The sequence below is a fragment of the Pygoscelis adeliae genome, unplaced genomic scaffold, assembly GCF_000699105.1.
Source record: "Pygoscelis adeliae isolate BGI_AS28 unplaced genomic scaffold, ASM69910v1 Scaffold100, whole genome shotgun sequence".
NCBI classification, from domain to species: Eukaryota; Metazoa; Chordata; class Aves; order Sphenisciformes; family Spheniscidae; genus Pygoscelis; species Pygoscelis adeliae.
The window spans coordinates 816,088-833,715 of NW_008824034.1; the positions used below are offsets into that span (position 1 = coordinate 816,088).

General features: G+C 44.0%; 1 protein-coding gene across 1 annotated transcript; it reads right to left on the minus strand.

Moving 5' to 3' along the window:
* Positions 1-223: 223 nt before the first annotated feature.
* SH2D1A (SH2 domain containing 1A) lies at positions 224-15,907 on the minus strand. The gene is made up of 5 exons (XM_009330719.1): positions 15,784-15,907; positions 15,730-15,748; positions 3,243-3,306; positions 740-875; positions 224-398 (listed from the first exon to the last, which is right to left on the minus strand). The coding sequence occupies exons 1-5, from the start codon at positions 15,905-15,907 to the stop codon at positions 358-360; spliced, it is 384 nt and encodes a 127-aa protein (XP_009328994.1). The 3' UTR covers positions 224-357.
* Positions 15,908-17,628: the final 1,721 nt, after the last annotated feature.

Here is a 17,628-nt window from a genome sequence, read left to right on the forward strand (position 1 = left end):
AGAGTCCAAAGTTAAGTAATGTAAAATTAGTAACTAGTTATTAATTAGGACCTAACCTTGAAGTGAAAAATATTTTGTACTTGAGACTACAAAGAGAAAAAAAGACATTACACTATTCAGTAGTTGGTATTTTTTAATCCTCTTACAAAAAAAAAAAGAAAAACCCTAAATTCAAAACATTCTGAAACTTCAAACTTCTAAATTTTCAGCTAGAAATTCTATGAAATACACATTTCTGCAAATGTTACAAAAAAACTCATGGAGTTGTATTAACTATCATATAAATTGTTCTGTTCTAGAGCACGGACTAGAGGGGAGACTGGACGATATGGTTACATCACACTTGGGGAAACATCTTCATGATGGCTGCAGGTGGAAGTCATGGCCTTCATTTCTCCCTAAGAAAAATAATCACAAAGATATGAAACGATGAACACTGCAAGAAAATGGACAGATCAGAAGGCTCATACCTACAAGAGCGAGGGGGCTGGGGAGGGCAGGTAGCCACTGCCGGTATGGCACTCAGGAATACATATTCAAAATCCATTTTCTCCTCCCTGATGAGCACCTAAGTGCCAGCATTTCGATCACACGGTAGCAAAGCTAGGGCATATTTTTGGCAACGCCACCCTGCTGGCTAGTTCAGGTCAAAGATGCAAGTAAGTCTGAGACCTCCATCCCCACCGCCGTGGAGGGCCCTGCTTAGCTGCAGCCGAGGCTCCCTCCACCCCATGAGTACCTGGAGGGTATTTAGCTTTCATGTTGTTGACGACTGGGTGCCGCAGGGGCGTTACGATGCCTTGATCAGGTTTCTGGAAGGCCGAAATGAGGTTGTGCACTTTCCGAAAGAGCCTCCGGTGGACCCCGGGCGCTGTCTGTGAAACCAAAGGGTGAGAGGTGAGAGGGGATTCTGGGTGCCGAGCGTCTGTGCCGGGCTCGGGGTGCTGGCACAGAAGCCTTGTCCTCAGAAATGCACACATCCCCCCAGGGAAGGAGCCAGCCCTTCACTTGGACCCCCTGATGTGCCAACTTAAAAAGAGTCAATGAGCCGTACTGCCCTCCTCCTTCCGCCGGGGCATCATGGCCTCCCTGCACTAAGAGCAGTTTCCAGCAAGTGTGGTGATATAAGGCTGGAAGAGTGACGATTTCTTAATCACTACAAGAGAAACCCAGAGCCTGGTGTGCTTATTAGGCAAATTCCCAAGTGATCTTTTGCTATTTCTGACCCTGATTTATTGCAGCCAGTGATTTAACCTCCAGCCTGGGGTTTATCCGTAAGATACTTCCAGCCTGGAAATACCAGTAAGACAATCTAGAGAGCTACCTGGCACTTACCGGGGAGGGGGAGTCCTTACACCACGGAATTCAGGCACAGACACAGTCTCTTTGCAAGCCTTTCTCTGAGCATTCAATACCGGCTTATGTGTTCATTGAGTATTCCTGTCTCTCTCTTGTACAAAGGCAGCAGCGAAATGTTACCTATTTATTAAAAGTGGGAGTTTTTCTATCTATCTTTCTACGTTAGCATCTTTTCTTACACTGTGAAGTGAAACTGTGTCTGCTTTTAATCAAAAATCCAATGTTTCTGTTAAATCCTTCGGGCCATTCTTGTAATAACTCCTCCCCACCAAAGTCATGGCAGGACAAGCATAGGTCCTGCCGGCATAATCCCACCCGAGGGACACTGCTCTCACCCAGCAGTCATGGGCTAAATCCTGCCTCACTGGCACCAGCTGGAGGCTTCGCACTGGCTGGGATTTTACCAGCACTATTTTAATTTCCCTGCCTCATCCTTGAAAGATGGGTGCAACTTGAGCTTGCTCAGACACTAACCAGCCACAGGGAAGGAAGCAGAGATAAGAAAGGACCAGCTGCAGCTGCAGCCTGTTTTGGCCTTGATAAGTTGGATTTAGGCTGCTGTTTCTAACAGCTGAGGCCAGCATGGTCTTAGCAACATTTACTTAAAGGTTTCTGCCTGCTTAAAGGAAGGGCTGATATCATGGGTCTGTAACCAGCATCTTTCCCTGCAGAGGAGGTATTGAGAGTCCTGGGCCTTCAGGACACCTACGCTGTGGAACACAGATAAGCTTTGCCTAAAAATACAGCGAGGGAAAGCCCAAGACCCACACGTAGGAAGCCAGTGGAGGTCATGGGGGAGGAGTTGTAGTAGGCCTATATAACACCAGAAAAACCTCACTGCAGATGCTGATGTCACCTGGGCCAAAGCAGGCTGCAGCCTCGCTCAGGGAATTATCCTCCACAGGTGGAGGGCCCCGGGGGTCCTGGCAGCCTTCCTGAGACACCAGTCTCACCCTGGCACGCCGGGTGCATTACCACCCCCACCCGCCCCAAAAATCTTCCTCCTTGGGCAGTGCAAATCTGCAGGATGCCTTACAGGAACAAATGAGTGAATTCTTCCTGGGTACCATTCCCAAGGGTGACACGGATAATTATTTGCTCTGCAGTAATGTGAGGCGCTTTTACTCCCCGATCTGCTTCTGAGCAACCCCAGGAATCAGTCTTATCATCTTCCAGAGCACTGCAACCACTTCTGTTATAATAACGGCCAAGGAATTATGCCTGTCTAGAAATTATTTAATGATTGTAATCAGTGTTCATTAACACATGCAAACAGAAAGCTAAATATGAATTAATACATAGAGTACCTCCAAAGAACAAGACCTTCATAAAAGAAATACAGGTCAGCATCCTGATTCCATCAACCCAAATAGTTGTCTGTATTGCAAACGATGTTATTCTACACTTGAATTACCAGTTTCTTATCAGATGGGTGAAAATATACTTTGTCTCAAGTTTTGGCTACCCTACATATGTTTTGCACCAATGATGAATTAATCTGGAGAGAAATTAACTTTAAAACACTGTAGATGATTGAAAATAATTTCCTTAACTATTCTGACATTAATGGTACATGGGATAGAAGGGAACTGACCGTGCTTGTTAAATTATAAAAAAACAATATTTTTGCCATTTAAAATGATGCAAACGAATGCACTATTGCATTATGCAACAGCTGAAATGTAACAGGGAATTAATTTATGAGTTCGAGACTGTCAGAAGTGGCACCAAGACATCTTAGTGATGGACGCACTCAAGATCGATTACCTTCGATGAAAATCAGACTATGCAGAAACATGAATAATTTGAATATATTTCATTAAATCAATATGAACATCAAACAGGATGTAGAAATTTTCAGAAGAGAAAGGAGAAGTACACACCTCAGCACTCCAGGACCCAGTTTCTGTCTTGGACACTCTGTAGGTATAAACGTAACCCTGATGCCTGTGAAAAAAAAAAATCAACAGGTATTTATTACTCATTTCTACTGTCAGGTTTCACAAGAGGTATACTCTGTTATGTGGGAGTCCGTTCATCTGCTAACCTTTCCTTAAAAATAAATTCACCCATAAAGGCTTAGGTAGATAAAAAAACTGAGACGCAGGTCAGAAGCAGTGTTCAACCTGCTGGGTTCTTTTTGGATGAGCGGGACTGGTCTGACTCAGAGCTAGTTTAGCAATGTTCAGTTATTCTAGGTTAAGTGATGTTGCTTTCATTCCTGCCTCAGCATTTTTTTATTTTTTTTTTCAGTGACCTCCTTTTACTGACACACACCAGACAGACCTTCCCTGGAAAAAGAGAAGGTGTATTATTGGCAGATAGCATTACTGTATTGTGACTGATTTAAATGCAGATGTTCCAGGCAGCAATAGCATGAGTGTAATTTATTTGGAAAGCTAGACCCACAAAAGCGAGGTAAATTACTCTTTGCCTTGCCCGTACAGTCCTAATTCTCAAATACTGATAAAGGAGATTTATAAGAGTGTGGAATCTTCCTTCTTTTTAAATCTGAGTCTTTCAAGAATAAGGAGTCATACACTAATAACACAAGACATACTCATGTCCAGAGTCAGTCTCGCTTCTCTTACGAACCCCACACAGTGAACGATTTGCATGGTAGATTATTATACCTATATCCAAAAATTTACCTCAGAAGCAGAGACAATTGATAGTAGTTCCGTGGGTGCAACATTAGTTTAGATGGTATCAGCTAAGAAAGATTGTATTTCGTACTACACAGATTTACATGAATACACAGCAGGATTTTGGGGACCATTCTGCATTTCAGCATCAATTCTTTTATTCTTAAGAAAGCAAAAAAATACTATATTTCTTTGCAATTATACATGGTATTATAGTACTTACTGCAAAATAGCAGAAACCATCAATGACACAGACACCGTATGATTGCAATTACTTACGCTCCGTGTCATGGCTCCTGGATAAATTCTTGTTAAAAAGTCATTACAGCAACCTTTGCAAAGCAGTGTCTGATATAATTTACTCAAGCAGGAAGTTGTTAACAGTTGTCACACTGCTACAACCCCACAAAGTGGGAGCAAATATGCCTGTCGTGATTTGTGAGCTCTCCCCCCCATGACTCGACTCCCACTGTGATTAAAAACGGAGGCGGAAGACACAAAGCCGTTCCCTCCCGTCGGGGCTGCTGCAGGGACGAACTCCCTGTGCAGCAGCTGAGACACTGCCTTCCTCCTTGTGTCTGGGAGTATGCCTCATGCAGCCCCACGATCCCACCGCAACTTCATCCACCTCTTCGTGTTAACCTAGGGAACGTTTTCTCCAGAGACACGACTTTCCACCTGGCACCAGAGAGACATGAAAAGTGGCCGGCCATGCTCACTTCATGGAAACCTAAGGAGGAAAACAGCCGCCGCTGCACCGCTTCTTCCCCCAGCAAGCTCAACTGCTGCAGTCCGTCAGGGATTTGGACGGGCCCAGAAAGGGCCCTTGGGAAGAGGTGTGAGCAACCTGCTGTGGCTGTGGGAGGAGGGAAGGACAACACTGTTCTCCTGTCCATGCCATGGCACCGTGGTCACTGGTGTTTGAGGCCACAGCTCAAGCCCAGTTGCTTAAAAGCACTTGCCTCTAAGCCACTAGATAGATATGTTCATGTTCAGGGAATCCGGTGTCTCCCATTAGGGCCCTTAGATAATCTCGTACCATCACATCCTTTCTTAAAACCTCTGAGACCTGTGCCTGTATTGTCAGCTTTTCATGAGTAGCTGATGTTCACATTAATCTTTTCTTCTTAGAAATCACAAGGGGCTTTCCTGCACCTATGTATGTAGCACACCAGCCAATATATGGTTACTGAAACTAGGATTTTGCAGGCCATAGTGTACTGGGAAACACCAGAACGGTCCTGGCATTTTGTGCCCTCTCTTTGAAGTGAGTATTTGACCGTCTCCACAGTGAATTTTTTCCAAGCCTCAAAACCAACAGAATCACTATGTAAAAACCTAAAACTCACTGTCTTGCCTCCTGTTTTTAATAGTACACTATGCATATTACCCATGCTTGTTCTTGGTTGTCCCAAAGCATTCCGACTGCTTCAGCCTCTTTAAAATGTGATTTTTCCACAAATGGCTCAGTTGTCTGAAAGCTACCATCTGTTGTTTCTTTCATCATTTTCTCTACCTAAGAGATTGCATGAACTTGAAGTGGTTGAGGGGCTGGGGTGCTGCCCTGACTCTGAAATGTCTGACGGCTTTCAGCACTCTGCCAGAAGCGTTTACTAAGCTGGACAAATTGAAAAATAGAGGTCAGATAAAGTAATATTCAGGGCCAAAGCAAGGTGAGCTATAAGATAGACACCTATCCTGTATTTTTCAAAAAATCCCGCTGTAAAATATTTCAACCGAGCCCAGAGAAAGCACAAAGGATAGCTCAGATTAAAAACCCACAAAATGATACAGAAAAAGGAACAAGAATTTGGGAACGTGGACGCTTTGAGCACAGCGTGGAGAATGGGAGGAATATGACATTGCTATCACAAGTGAGAGCTCTCCACTCACCTGGCAAATGTACATTTTTTTCCCACAGACTGAAAGGCCCGAAGGGGTTCACTGTGCTTAAGCTGAAAAATACATTGTCATCTGTTGTTGGCTCTGAAGCCATCAGCGAACACAGCCACCGTGTAGAATGGAGATGGCCCAGGACCACCACACCTGCCTCTTCAAAGGAAATGCACAGAGGAAGGAGGACGCGTTTTGTTAAGAAGGTGAACAGCTAGAACTTCCCATCTACTTTCCATTGAGATCTTTGTTTCCACAAAATGGATTACAGCTCTTCTGGTAAGTACTCTCCCAGCGAATATGATCTTATCAAAACTTTCTGTTAAGCAGCAGGAACTTACTTCATTACCACTTCAAAGTGCTTTTTACCTTCCACGTGTGAGTGACATGATTTTGTTGAGCCAAGTTCTCTTTACTGCTACATGGGCACAGCCTCCCGTGAGAAAAGTGTTTATGATTTAAACTACCCAACATTAACTGAGATCAGTGTGGACTGAAGGAAGATCAAGGTGTTTTTCTCAAAACAAAAATTAAATACAAAAATTAAAATTGAGATTGTATAGAACATTACCTTCCAAAGAGCAAAACACATAACAGCAGGCAAAAGCAGGTGGAAAAGTGCATTTACTGGAGATTAGGTCTCAGGAGATGAGAAATTCCCCAGCCACCATGAGGGGACAGCTCAGTTTTCTACATTTTACTCAATTCATGTCAGAAAAAAGCTCCTAGTGTGACACAACGTTCCTGTAAGTGGTGTGGCCACGTAGCTAAAGCCAAAACCCAAACACCATGTGGCCTGGGCACGGTGCTAGTCACCTGGGGCCTCTCACACAGCTTGTGCTTTGAAGCCATTACCTGCTGAGATGCAGGCCAAGTCCACCTCTCAGTGACCTGAACTCCTCTCTCTCCTGGAGAGAATGGAGTTCAACAGGACAAAATCAACAGGAGATGGACACATGTCACTGAGAGAAGGATTGCAGAGAGCACTCTTACAGTGACACTGGCGTACCAGCATTGCTTGGAGGAGGACCAGCTCTTGACACCTAGGCAAAGACCCAACGAAGGGCTCCCTTATCCCTTCATCTGGCCCGAGGACGGCCACAAGCCTCACTCACAATTGCAAAGCTCCTCTTTCATGCCAGTGAAGCTCAAGGGACAGGAGCAATTGTGAATTAACAGCTTGATGAATGAGGCCCTATAAATTTTTTATCAAAGGCAAAAAATGCCAAAATGCTGATGAGGGGAAGCAGAAAGCAGCTATTGCTGTAAGGACAATAGTGGATAGCACTTATGAAAGAGTAGTTTGGTCACCACTGATGGTATTTTTATGTCATTTCACTTATTTTTTCATCTCCGTAACAAAGGATGTGTTATACCAGCTGGGAACTGCACTAGCACTGTCTCTGTTGCAATACCATCGCTGGGAAAACTTTGTCAAAGGAAAATCTAGAAAAAGTTGCTATTATAGGAAACAGTCCGCTTTATATTATAGGCTTTTTTCTTTATAGCTAGGCATCATTCACAGATGACATACTGAGACAGCATCTGTCTACCTGTCCTCTCCACTCCTCCTTTTCAACTGTGATCAGACTTGTTAAAGCCACATTTGCTTTAACAGGTGAATAATTACAATCTTCTGCACCATTGAAATAGCCAGAGGACATTAGCTGCATGCTGCAGATTAAAATTAACCATGACATTTCAGCTGCATGGTATACTTTAAAATCATTTCCAAATGTTTTGTAACTCAGTTGGGAAATTTTATTAAACTAATTTGTATTCATTTCTGGGTCCAAAATGGAACAAATATAAAGGGAGAAAGACAGAGAGACGGGGAAAAGCCATGTCAGCAACAAATGACATCAATTTCTTCCTCTTTACATAGCTTTCTCTTCTGATGTCTTTGCACTATACCAATCAGCTTTTCTTACCTGGCATATTTGCATCCTGACCTTACCGTGGAATTTCACTTTACACTATTGCTTAAGAACCAGACAGTGGTGTGGCCTAAAAACAGTGGTCCTGAGCATTATATACTGCCTGTGCTCAGTTTCTTATAACTTTGCCACATTTCAGCCTTTCAGACTGAGATTTTATTTCTTAGGTGTTTGCCTCAAACTTATTAAGGGATGGAGAATGCAGAAGTGCCGGAAAAGGGGACATATTAGGAAAAACAATGCATTTCCCACTTAAAAAAAAAAATCTTCCAATTGTTGGGGTTTTTTTTCCAGTTTTTAGAGTAAGACATAAAATTTGTTTGAAAGAAGGTGTATCATCTCTTGCAGTCTCTGAGAGAAAATAGTGGTGGCTGTCTAGGCTGCAAGAGAGGCACTCTCTAAAGGCTGTTAGCAGTTGTAGCTGCACCGTGCCTGGGCTGGCTGTACCATGGGCACTCAGCTAAGCAGTGTCCACAATCTCAAGCCACGAGCGATGTATGTAAGTTGCCTGGCCTGGATTAGCGGGGAAAAAACAGAAGGTAATTTAGATTGAGCATCTTGGAAAGGAAGATTGGGACTGGGTGGGGTGGATGTGGAAGGAAGGAAAGAAAAGGGGACTCATGTCTACGTAAGCTGGGCAAGGAAACAGCAATGAAAATTGAATCCCTGGGAGCAAGTAAGACTAAATGAGTAAGGAAGGGGATATATGGAGGTGAAGTATGAGGGGGCTTGAACTGGGAGCAGCACAAAATGCTGGAGGGTTGAAAAAGCCAGGAATAGAAGATGGGTGGTTTGGAAGCAGAAGATGAATGAAAGAAGGATACAGCCCTCAGCAATGCAAGCAAAGTCAGCAGGCTGTACAGAATAACACCGGGTAGTCTCAAAATCCATTCCCATGCCCCTCGCACTGGGAACGTACCTCACATAGGTACTGCAGCCCTGAGCCTCCTGTGTCACAGTTTCTCTCGTGTGAAACGGAGTTAACAAATTCTTCATCTCACGAACTGAGATAATGCTTAGAAACCACTTAATACTATGGAGATGAGTACTACTAATGCTATGGAGATGAGTACTACAGGAGAGCTCATGGGGGACTCAGTACTTTTGGAGTGGGGGGATCAATGGCACACAGCAGATAACATAATGAGCATGAGAGGTCAGGTTGCAGCCGCTCCTGCCTTATCCGGAGGTATCTGATGCAGGTTGCGGATCAGCTCCCGAATGCCCGGTCAGAGGGACCAACCTCAGGCAGCATCCCAGTGGGCAACCCTGGACCGGGAACACGGTCGATGGCACGGGCACCACAGAGGCTAGAGAGGTGGGAGATGGCTACCACAGAGCCAAAACTTGTGAGGTCAGGGGAATCCACCGCAGCGCCTGGGATCCTGCACGTCGCACATGTGTGCTCATCAAGGTCTCTCCTGCCCAGGGTACCCCTGAGCTGCACGGCCTCCCCCATGCGACAGAAGTGACAGCTGCCAAAATGATGAAACGGTCGATCCAGCCATCCACTTAAACTTCTTTCTTTTTCTTTCTTTTTCCTTCTTAATTGTTATATTTCTGCTTGGGTTGTTAATCATGGAAAGGCCAAAAAGTCTTGTTATTTAATGTAGGAGAAAATCCTATTTAAGCTTACAGCTCCTCACTCTGTCCTGGAATTTGCATTTTCTGGTTGACAAGCAGCCTGGTTCCTGCCTTATTTAGGTCTCAGACATACAATCAAGGTACAGCAACTTAGCAATTACCACCCATCAGCTAACCCAAGCTGAAGAAATAGCATTCACATTGAGATGATGTGCAAGATACAGGCTCTATGTCAGCAAGAGTGAATAAAATAGTTTAAATCAGTGTTTACAGCATCTGAAAAGCCCAACAGAGTTACTGTTACTTAACTCACAGCAGCACTCTATACACACCCACTTGAGTTTACACTTCTGTCACTGATTCCCCTACCAACACTTCTTGTGGCAAAAATTTACCCGTGATACTGAATCAGTAACTAGTATTAGCTTGCTGTAATGCTATAGCATTATAAAGCAAATGCATTACCTTGATTTTCTCTTCTGAAATTAACAGAAGCTTGAAAGAGCAAGTCAAATCTTGTGAAATGTCTCTGAATTTATGCACAGATTTCTGTGGAAGATTGTCAGCATCTTCACCACTTGAACACTCCTAACCGTCAGTAGAAATGCTGCTGATCTACCTACAGAGCAAGTGTGTAGCCTTTCTGAGCAGGGTTTATGTTGGTCTGGTACGAGGTGATGCCAGCCAAAAGCAATGTCTCAAAGAGGAATTTCTTCAAATTTGGAAATAAAATGAGAATTTATTCAAATTTGAGATGCTAAATAGAAGGAAATTACTTTATGGTGGGCCAGTAACTAAGCTTCATGAATACTATGTCCTCCAGAAGAGTACCTCACAAAGGCAAAAAATGAAATAAGGTTATCATCCGGTGAAATTTTTTCATCACTTTTTAGGCAAAACTCACAAGAACTGCAATAGATAAAACACTGTCAATAGCCCTGTAAATTTTAAATTTTTCATATTTCTATGAAAAATTCCTCAGTTGGATTGGGAGTAATTCAGTGTAGCTCATTTTCAGGTTTCCTGTTTCTCTCAGAGCAAGGTAGGCACGGTCTGGCCATAAAATCCCTGAACCTAAAATCACTGCTTCAACTAAATCCTCAAAACTCAAGCCTACAAAACCAGGGTAGAGCTAATCTAGTAACGATTGTACCCATTCTGTCACTTACAGATTCATTAGCGTAGCGGTTACCAACCGTTCAGGCTGTCTACCTTTCTAAAATCTTTCCAAGAAAAGCCATTGGAATATCTGAAGGCCATTAGCCAAGTTATTCTCAGCAAAGACGAAGCTCACTCTGATTAGCAGGGAGCTGAAATACTCACCTCCGTAGAATTTACCGTTGTGCTGCAGAAGACCTTTTTCAAAGCTGACAATAGTGTGTGATATTTACAAGGGCAACCTTGAATTGAGGGGCTCCTCCTCAGAGAGAAGCTTTTGTTCCAAATTACATTTTAAATGATGATGATTTTTACGTGCAGTGTTATAACAAATACAATTATTCTGCCATTTCTATCAAAAATACTACATGGGAAACCAAACAAATGCTAAGCTGAAGCTGGCTTGTGATCCTGTATTACACCTTCACGCTGTACAGCTGATACATCTGCCGCATCAGAAAGTTTCAGCACGTTGCCTGAACTTGTGCACTGTGGTTATGGTGACAGAAAAAATAGCACACGTAAAATCTGATAGGACTGCAGCCTATCCCTGTTGCCATTACTGTTGCTTCAAGAGCTCTAAACAGCTCTGCATTCCAGCTTTTGATTATTCTTCACAAATTGAATGCAGCACAGTACATGAATGGCTGGTTTCAAACAAATAATCTGAACATACAGTTTGACAAGTATGTCATGTTTAGCTTACTTAAAGGTCTGAAACAGCTACTAAAATTCCAAGTATTTTCAAGCATATGAATTTTAAGACCCAAACTACAAATGCTTTATCTTTGCCAATTCAGGCATGAGCTGCTTGTTTCTGCATGTGTGCTCATATATCTGTAAATGAAAGCGGTGCTTTTGGCACTCTCAGGCATTTTATTTATGCATTTTTCAGGCACAGTTTAAGAGGCTGCTTCTCGAACTAGCCACCGTTACTGTGTCCTGTGTCCCCCATTGACTTCATTAGGAGCGGTGTGCACAGAGGACTTCTGGGGATGCTAAAAACGTCAAACGGGGTATTGAGCAAAGGGGAAACCAGACCAGTAAAGAAAGCTCCCTGGAACGATCAGGTTTTGATACTAAAACCTTGGCATACTGCATGCAGTGTCTAATACGTTTACAGGTAAAACGTGTACATTTTTTAAAGCATATGCATTTCCTCTAGCCCAGTTTTCAGGAACAGCAAAAATCTGCTTGCTTTTCAATGCAACCCTAAAAAATTTCCAGGAAAAGATAGTGCTCCTCTGTTGACACGTTCAAAACATGATGAAAAACATCCTTAAAGTATATATTATCAATTTAATAATGGTATTCATACAATGAAGATCTGGGGAGCATCTGGTATTAAAAAACTTTGCCAAAATCTGCAGGCAGCACCTCTGTTTTCAAGAGCCCCAGGGGACGCTGTTGCAAATCAAAACCTTTCTACTCTTTCATGCATAGTTTAATTGTGGTCTTAAAATATTTATGAAAGTGGGTTCTTTGTGCTTTGCCACAGCCACACCAAAAAACATTCTCTCTTTGAAGGTTTGCAGGCATGCCATGTGCACACCATGACTTCGGACAGTGGAAAGCAGCATTCAAGGAAGATAACGCAATACTTCAGGAGAAACAAAGAAGAAAGCAGAGTTTTCTAGCCAAACCCTCCAACAACAGGGGCCTGCTGCCGCAGTTACCCATCTCTGTAGGTCAGGTTTTATGCTACTACCTGTCTCTTTTATGCTTGCCCTGTAAAATCAGTGTCAGTCGCAAGGGATTCATGAAGTCTTTGACTCTTCTCCTTTTTAAAGGTCAGGGCTCCACTTTTTAATTGGAAAAGCAAAAGATGAATGAGCCTGACCGTGAACACTGCTGCCCTTATTACGTGCCTTAGGAGGCTCAAAGACTGGCCAAATATGCTAGGGCTTTTTGGGGGTGCCCGGGGGGGTGGGGGATGGCATTACAAACTTATGCAGTTTCTTAGAAAAAGGAAGCGTTGTTTGAGCCTGAGCGGGACTTACCAAATTACTGTACCTGGAGCTGGAAGTGCAGAGTGGCCACCTATGTCAGTTCAAGCCGATGACAGTATTGTCATCCAAATATTTGTTTAATGACTGTTTTGATAAATGTTTCTTTTCTCTTCATCAGAACTGTGCCTTTTATTTTGACAACTCCCTTCTTCCCCCACGGTAAAAAAAAAAAAAAGAACCCAAGAAGGCTTGGATCTGGGGAGCTGGGAGGTTTTAGGTTTGTCTTGTTTTACTTCTCCAGGGAAATGCAGGGAGAAGGAAAAGAAGACAGACTGAACATGTTTTGATTTTGGAAAACTGGACTATTTTTCTCTTTTTCTTTCTTAAGAGCAATAGAAACATCGCTGGCAGCATGAAACAGTTTCACTTCTGTTAGAAATTGTCATTGGAAACACGTAAAGTTTTTTGTTTAGCTCTGATACTTACTGCAATATATCTAACGGCTGACCAGCTTTGTTTCTCATGGTTCAAAGATTACTTCAGCACTTCCAGTAAATACATGTTTTGCCTAATCTTGATATATCTAGGTATTCCTAGAGTGATCTTCAGCATGGATTCTGAACCGAAATGTAAATTTCTAAATAACTTTGTTTAATTTCCATTATTTATTTAAAAGGAAGTATAAAAAAGCAGAGAAGTACTTACTCTTTCTTTTATTTTCTTAAACAGTGAATACAGCAACTACATGTTTCCCTCAGTTTTTACAAAAGCTCTCACGCACATACATGCTTGCCACCTGTTTCAGCTCTGTGCATGATGTCCAGACTGGAATTGGGGGGGCTTGGGTCCATTGGTTTATTTTGCCAAAGCCAGGCTTAGCATCCTCCATTGAATACATATCTACATCTCTCATGCCTTCCCTACTTGCTCCTCCAATCTCTCCATTAAATTGCCCTGCTTTGGTAAATTTTTGCCTACTAAAGCACTTCTCTAATTTATGGCCCACATTTCTTTAAACTGTCATTGGTATCTTCAGTGTGAGGCCATTTCCTGGTATCTTTATAATTGTCTCCGAAGTTATTGTGTGATATGTTTTTTACTGTATCTGCTATTTCTTACATAATGCTCTGAACTGAAATATTAAGAAGCATTGGAACCAAGGCTTAGCTCTAGCATTTTTTAGCCACCTTTCTGTCTATATCAGATCATACTCATCATAACATTTTTCATTTAATTTTTTATCCGGATTTATCCAAGATGTTATTGAAAATTTCCCTTATAAAAAAATTTATTGAGGATCTATATTCTATAAGAAGCCTGCATAACATTCGCCAGTAGTATTTTTTGCTTTTAGCCCTTTGCTTATCATATATATGTTTGAATGCAACATAACATGAAGACGTGAGTGGCCCATAATTTCCAGAAACAATTAGGTAGGGTTCTGTTTCTTACTGAAGCCTCTTTTCTTTTCCTCCAAAGATTGCAGAGCTTCATAGTTAGCAATCCTTTCTGTTCTTCCTATTTTCATCTTATATATTTTATTTCATTCATGAAATTTCTTCCGAAGGACGTAAATTACCACTAATATAGCAAAAAATCCCAACTGATTGTGTGCAGATGAAAGACCTTGTTACATACTTACACCCTGATTTAGCCTAATGGTGGACTAATTTTAGGAGTCTCTATTTTATTCAGCATTGTAACATTCTGCCTGACCCTTTCTCTAATGCCTTAGCGTTTCGCCTGCACTGAATGACTTCTGAGTGTTAAGGAGATATATCACCATTTCCTTTGATGGTTATTTAAAAGAGATTCTGCTTTTATTGCCTATTCCCATCACAGGAATCATAGCACTCCTTACCCTTTTCTATGTCTATTCCATTTTCATTTAACTCAAGATGCTTCTTATTTCCTATTTTTCAGCTAGCTGTTAAGGTATTTGTTAGCACTAGCGCCTATCTTGGTTCACCTTCTGATTTCACGAGAGAAGAAAAAATACATCTTCTGCCACAAAGACCTTCCCTGAAAAGAAGGTTGTGCATTTCTGGATTGCCTGTAACCTTCTTGCATGCTTCCATTTACTGGTCTACAACAGGGCAATAATAATGCTCACCCAGGACTTAATTACATATTGTTGGAAACGTATTCAAGACATTTGGGGAAAAACTGACCTAGGACTCTTCTTCCTCTTCTCTTTTTTTTTGCCAGGTACCTAAGTGCCCTCTGTTAGCTAATTTCTTGCTGGCCCTAAAACGGTTTTCTCTTGTATTCCTTCTCCTACTGAAGTAAGGGACAAGTGTCTGTTTAGCCTCGGTAGACACATCTTTGTTCTTTCGATACAATGATACTTCATTGTACAGCGTCCTCTCTCAGGACTTCTGAGACTTCTGCTTTTGCCAAAAGTAGGGTAATTAAACTGCCTCATTAAAACGAGGCCCTGTGACTCTAAAGTCCGCCAGCTCTCTCAGGGAAGCCTTTCTACCCTCTCTCTGACAGACCATCCCATCAGATCTTTCCCCTTTCACCCTATTTGATGAAACATTACCACTTAGTTCGTTACCCATCAGTGGTGCATGTACTTTACAGGTAGTTTACTCCAAGCCCAACGGGTCATGGGACACGCAGCCTGACCAAGAGCATCCCGAAGCAAAGGCATGGTCTGGATAACAGCAATCCACGCTACCCTTCCCGATGACAGGGGGCTCTGGGGATGTTGCTAAGCACATCTATGAGTGCATTAGAGAAGCAGAAGACAGCAGGCAGAAAGCAAGAGGATTATCCAGCACAAAGAGGCAGCACACGCCATCCTAAGTCAAGTTGCCTGGCTCTTCATGGTACCTCGCTCACCCTTCCTGTGTGCTCCAGGCCTGCTTTCTTTTTTTGTTTTATGCCCGTAGGAAGCGTGGGCTCTGCAAGGCAAAACCTGCTCTTCTTCGCCCTGCAAAGGACCCCACACCCCTTATGCACCCCTCTGCCTTAAGTCAAGGTGAAGGAGCAAAAAGTCTCACACGTATCTGCAAATGGTAATATTAGGACGTATTTTGTCACTGTTATGTGGGAACACCCCATACTGCAGATGCAAAGGTTGGAAATCAACTACCACCTGACCAGCCCTTCCCGGCACCCCGCTCCCAGCCCCGCTGCCCTCGGCTGCCCCGCACCCCAGAGAGGCAATGGCGGCCGTGCGGGGCCACCTGCACTCACAGCACACAGAGGCAGTAAACTCCCGGGATGCTCACGCTGTCCCGCAGCCGGGGCAGTAGACTCCCGGGATGCTCTCGCTGTCCCGCAGCAGGTAGCTGCCATCAGTGCCCGCCGCCAGCAGCAGCTTCTCCCCAGCCTCCCGGGTGATGCCCCCATGGTAGATGGGCAGCGCGTCCATGCTGGGGCTGTCTCCCACTGCAGGCAGCTCTCCCTGTGCACGGTGCTGCCTCCCGGTGCTCCTCAGACGTGCGCTCCCCTCAGCGTCTCCGTCTCGGTGGAAGATGTAAACAGGATGTGTTCACACCTCTGAAGCCTCCCCACAGGGCGAGAAAGCACTGAGGGAAGAGTGAGGAACGAGCACACCTTTTTTGGGTTGTTTTTTTTTCCTTTGCCCCCTTTTTGTTTTCCTTTTTCGCAGGCTGTAACATCCTCATGGCATCGCAGCTTGCGCAGAGGTGTCATTTCACAGCCCACCCTTACCCATGTGGCTCCCCGCTCAGCAGGGACGTGACATGATGAAGTGCACAACGGCCGCGGGGCTGATGGCCGCCCTGGGTCGGGGCAGGGAGGCCAGGACTGTCAGCGGCTGGGCCAGGGGCCTGTCTCTGGCGTTAACCCAAGGGGGGGACAAAGAAAGGCAAAGCAGGACCCCAAAGGCCCTCTGCAAAGCAGGGATTATTTTTTAACCTCTTATTTTTAAAATCCCCAGGAGTGAGAAACTAGAGGAAGCAAGCTGGCCTCACTGTCCCCGCTTCACCAGGCCACTCGCCTCAGGCCGTGGGTGCCGAGCGTGACCCTTGCTCCATGGCAGCTGGTCCAGCGCCCACAGACACCGGGCCCCGGCTGATTTACCTCATGACTGGTTATTTTCACAGGCTTTGGTGGTATTTAATCACTGTTAATGTCAGGGGTGCTCATTATTTCTGCTTGGAGGCAGGCAACAGCCTCGGCACAGGCAAGGAGGCTCCTCACATCCTTGCTGACGCCATCGGTGCCACTGCCGCCTTCGTGTGGTGCGCAAGCGGGCAGCCAAAATCCAGAGACATGGCTGAAAAAGCCATTTCTCTCACCTGCTGTGGTCACAGACATTTCCTCAGTATGCTTGTCACTTGAAAGCCCTCATACGCACGTGCTTGCAAACGCATCTGTTTGCAAACAAGCTGAAAATGTGCTTTTATACCCCCATAGATATTTCCACCCATGGAAAAACTGAGCATGTTTCCTGGTGCTGAGTGGCACCGCACAGCAGTGACAAGGCAGCACTGCCCCTGCAGCTATGGCCACCGGGCCAACCCCTTTGGGCTGCAGCGAGCTCAGGGCTGAATGCATCCCTAGCACGAAGCCACTGCACTCCCCTGATGAGGCACGTTCTCACACTTGGGTCTCTGAGTAATAACTCACTAAAACACAACAATAAGGACGGGTCATGCTTGTGATCGATTTGTTTTAAATTGAGTTTGCTAGCAGGACAGGGCAGAATGAAATCATCTCACCCAGGTGTTCCCAGAACATGATGTCCCAGTTGAAGTTAAGGATGGGTGAAAAAATAGCTCTCTAGATACACACATTTCAGGAACAAAAATTAAATTAAAAAACACCAAAAATAAGGGTTGCTTTTTTTTAAGTTTCAATCAATCAAAATGTTTTCTCTTGATTGTTTCACCGTGTGTCTTTCATTTCTGACCTTTAATACAGTTTTTCCTTGAAACTATGTTTTTTGAACTAGCTTTAGCTTTTCCTTTTGAGGGATGGGTATTTCTGACCAGCGAGTCACAGGGCAGCTCGGATGCGGGGCACGGCACCCAAGTCACTGACAGCAAAGCCGCAGCTTTCAGAGGCACTGTACGCCTCTTGCCCCGCAGGGAGACCCCGGCGAGTTGCTGCCTCCCTGCCCGGCAC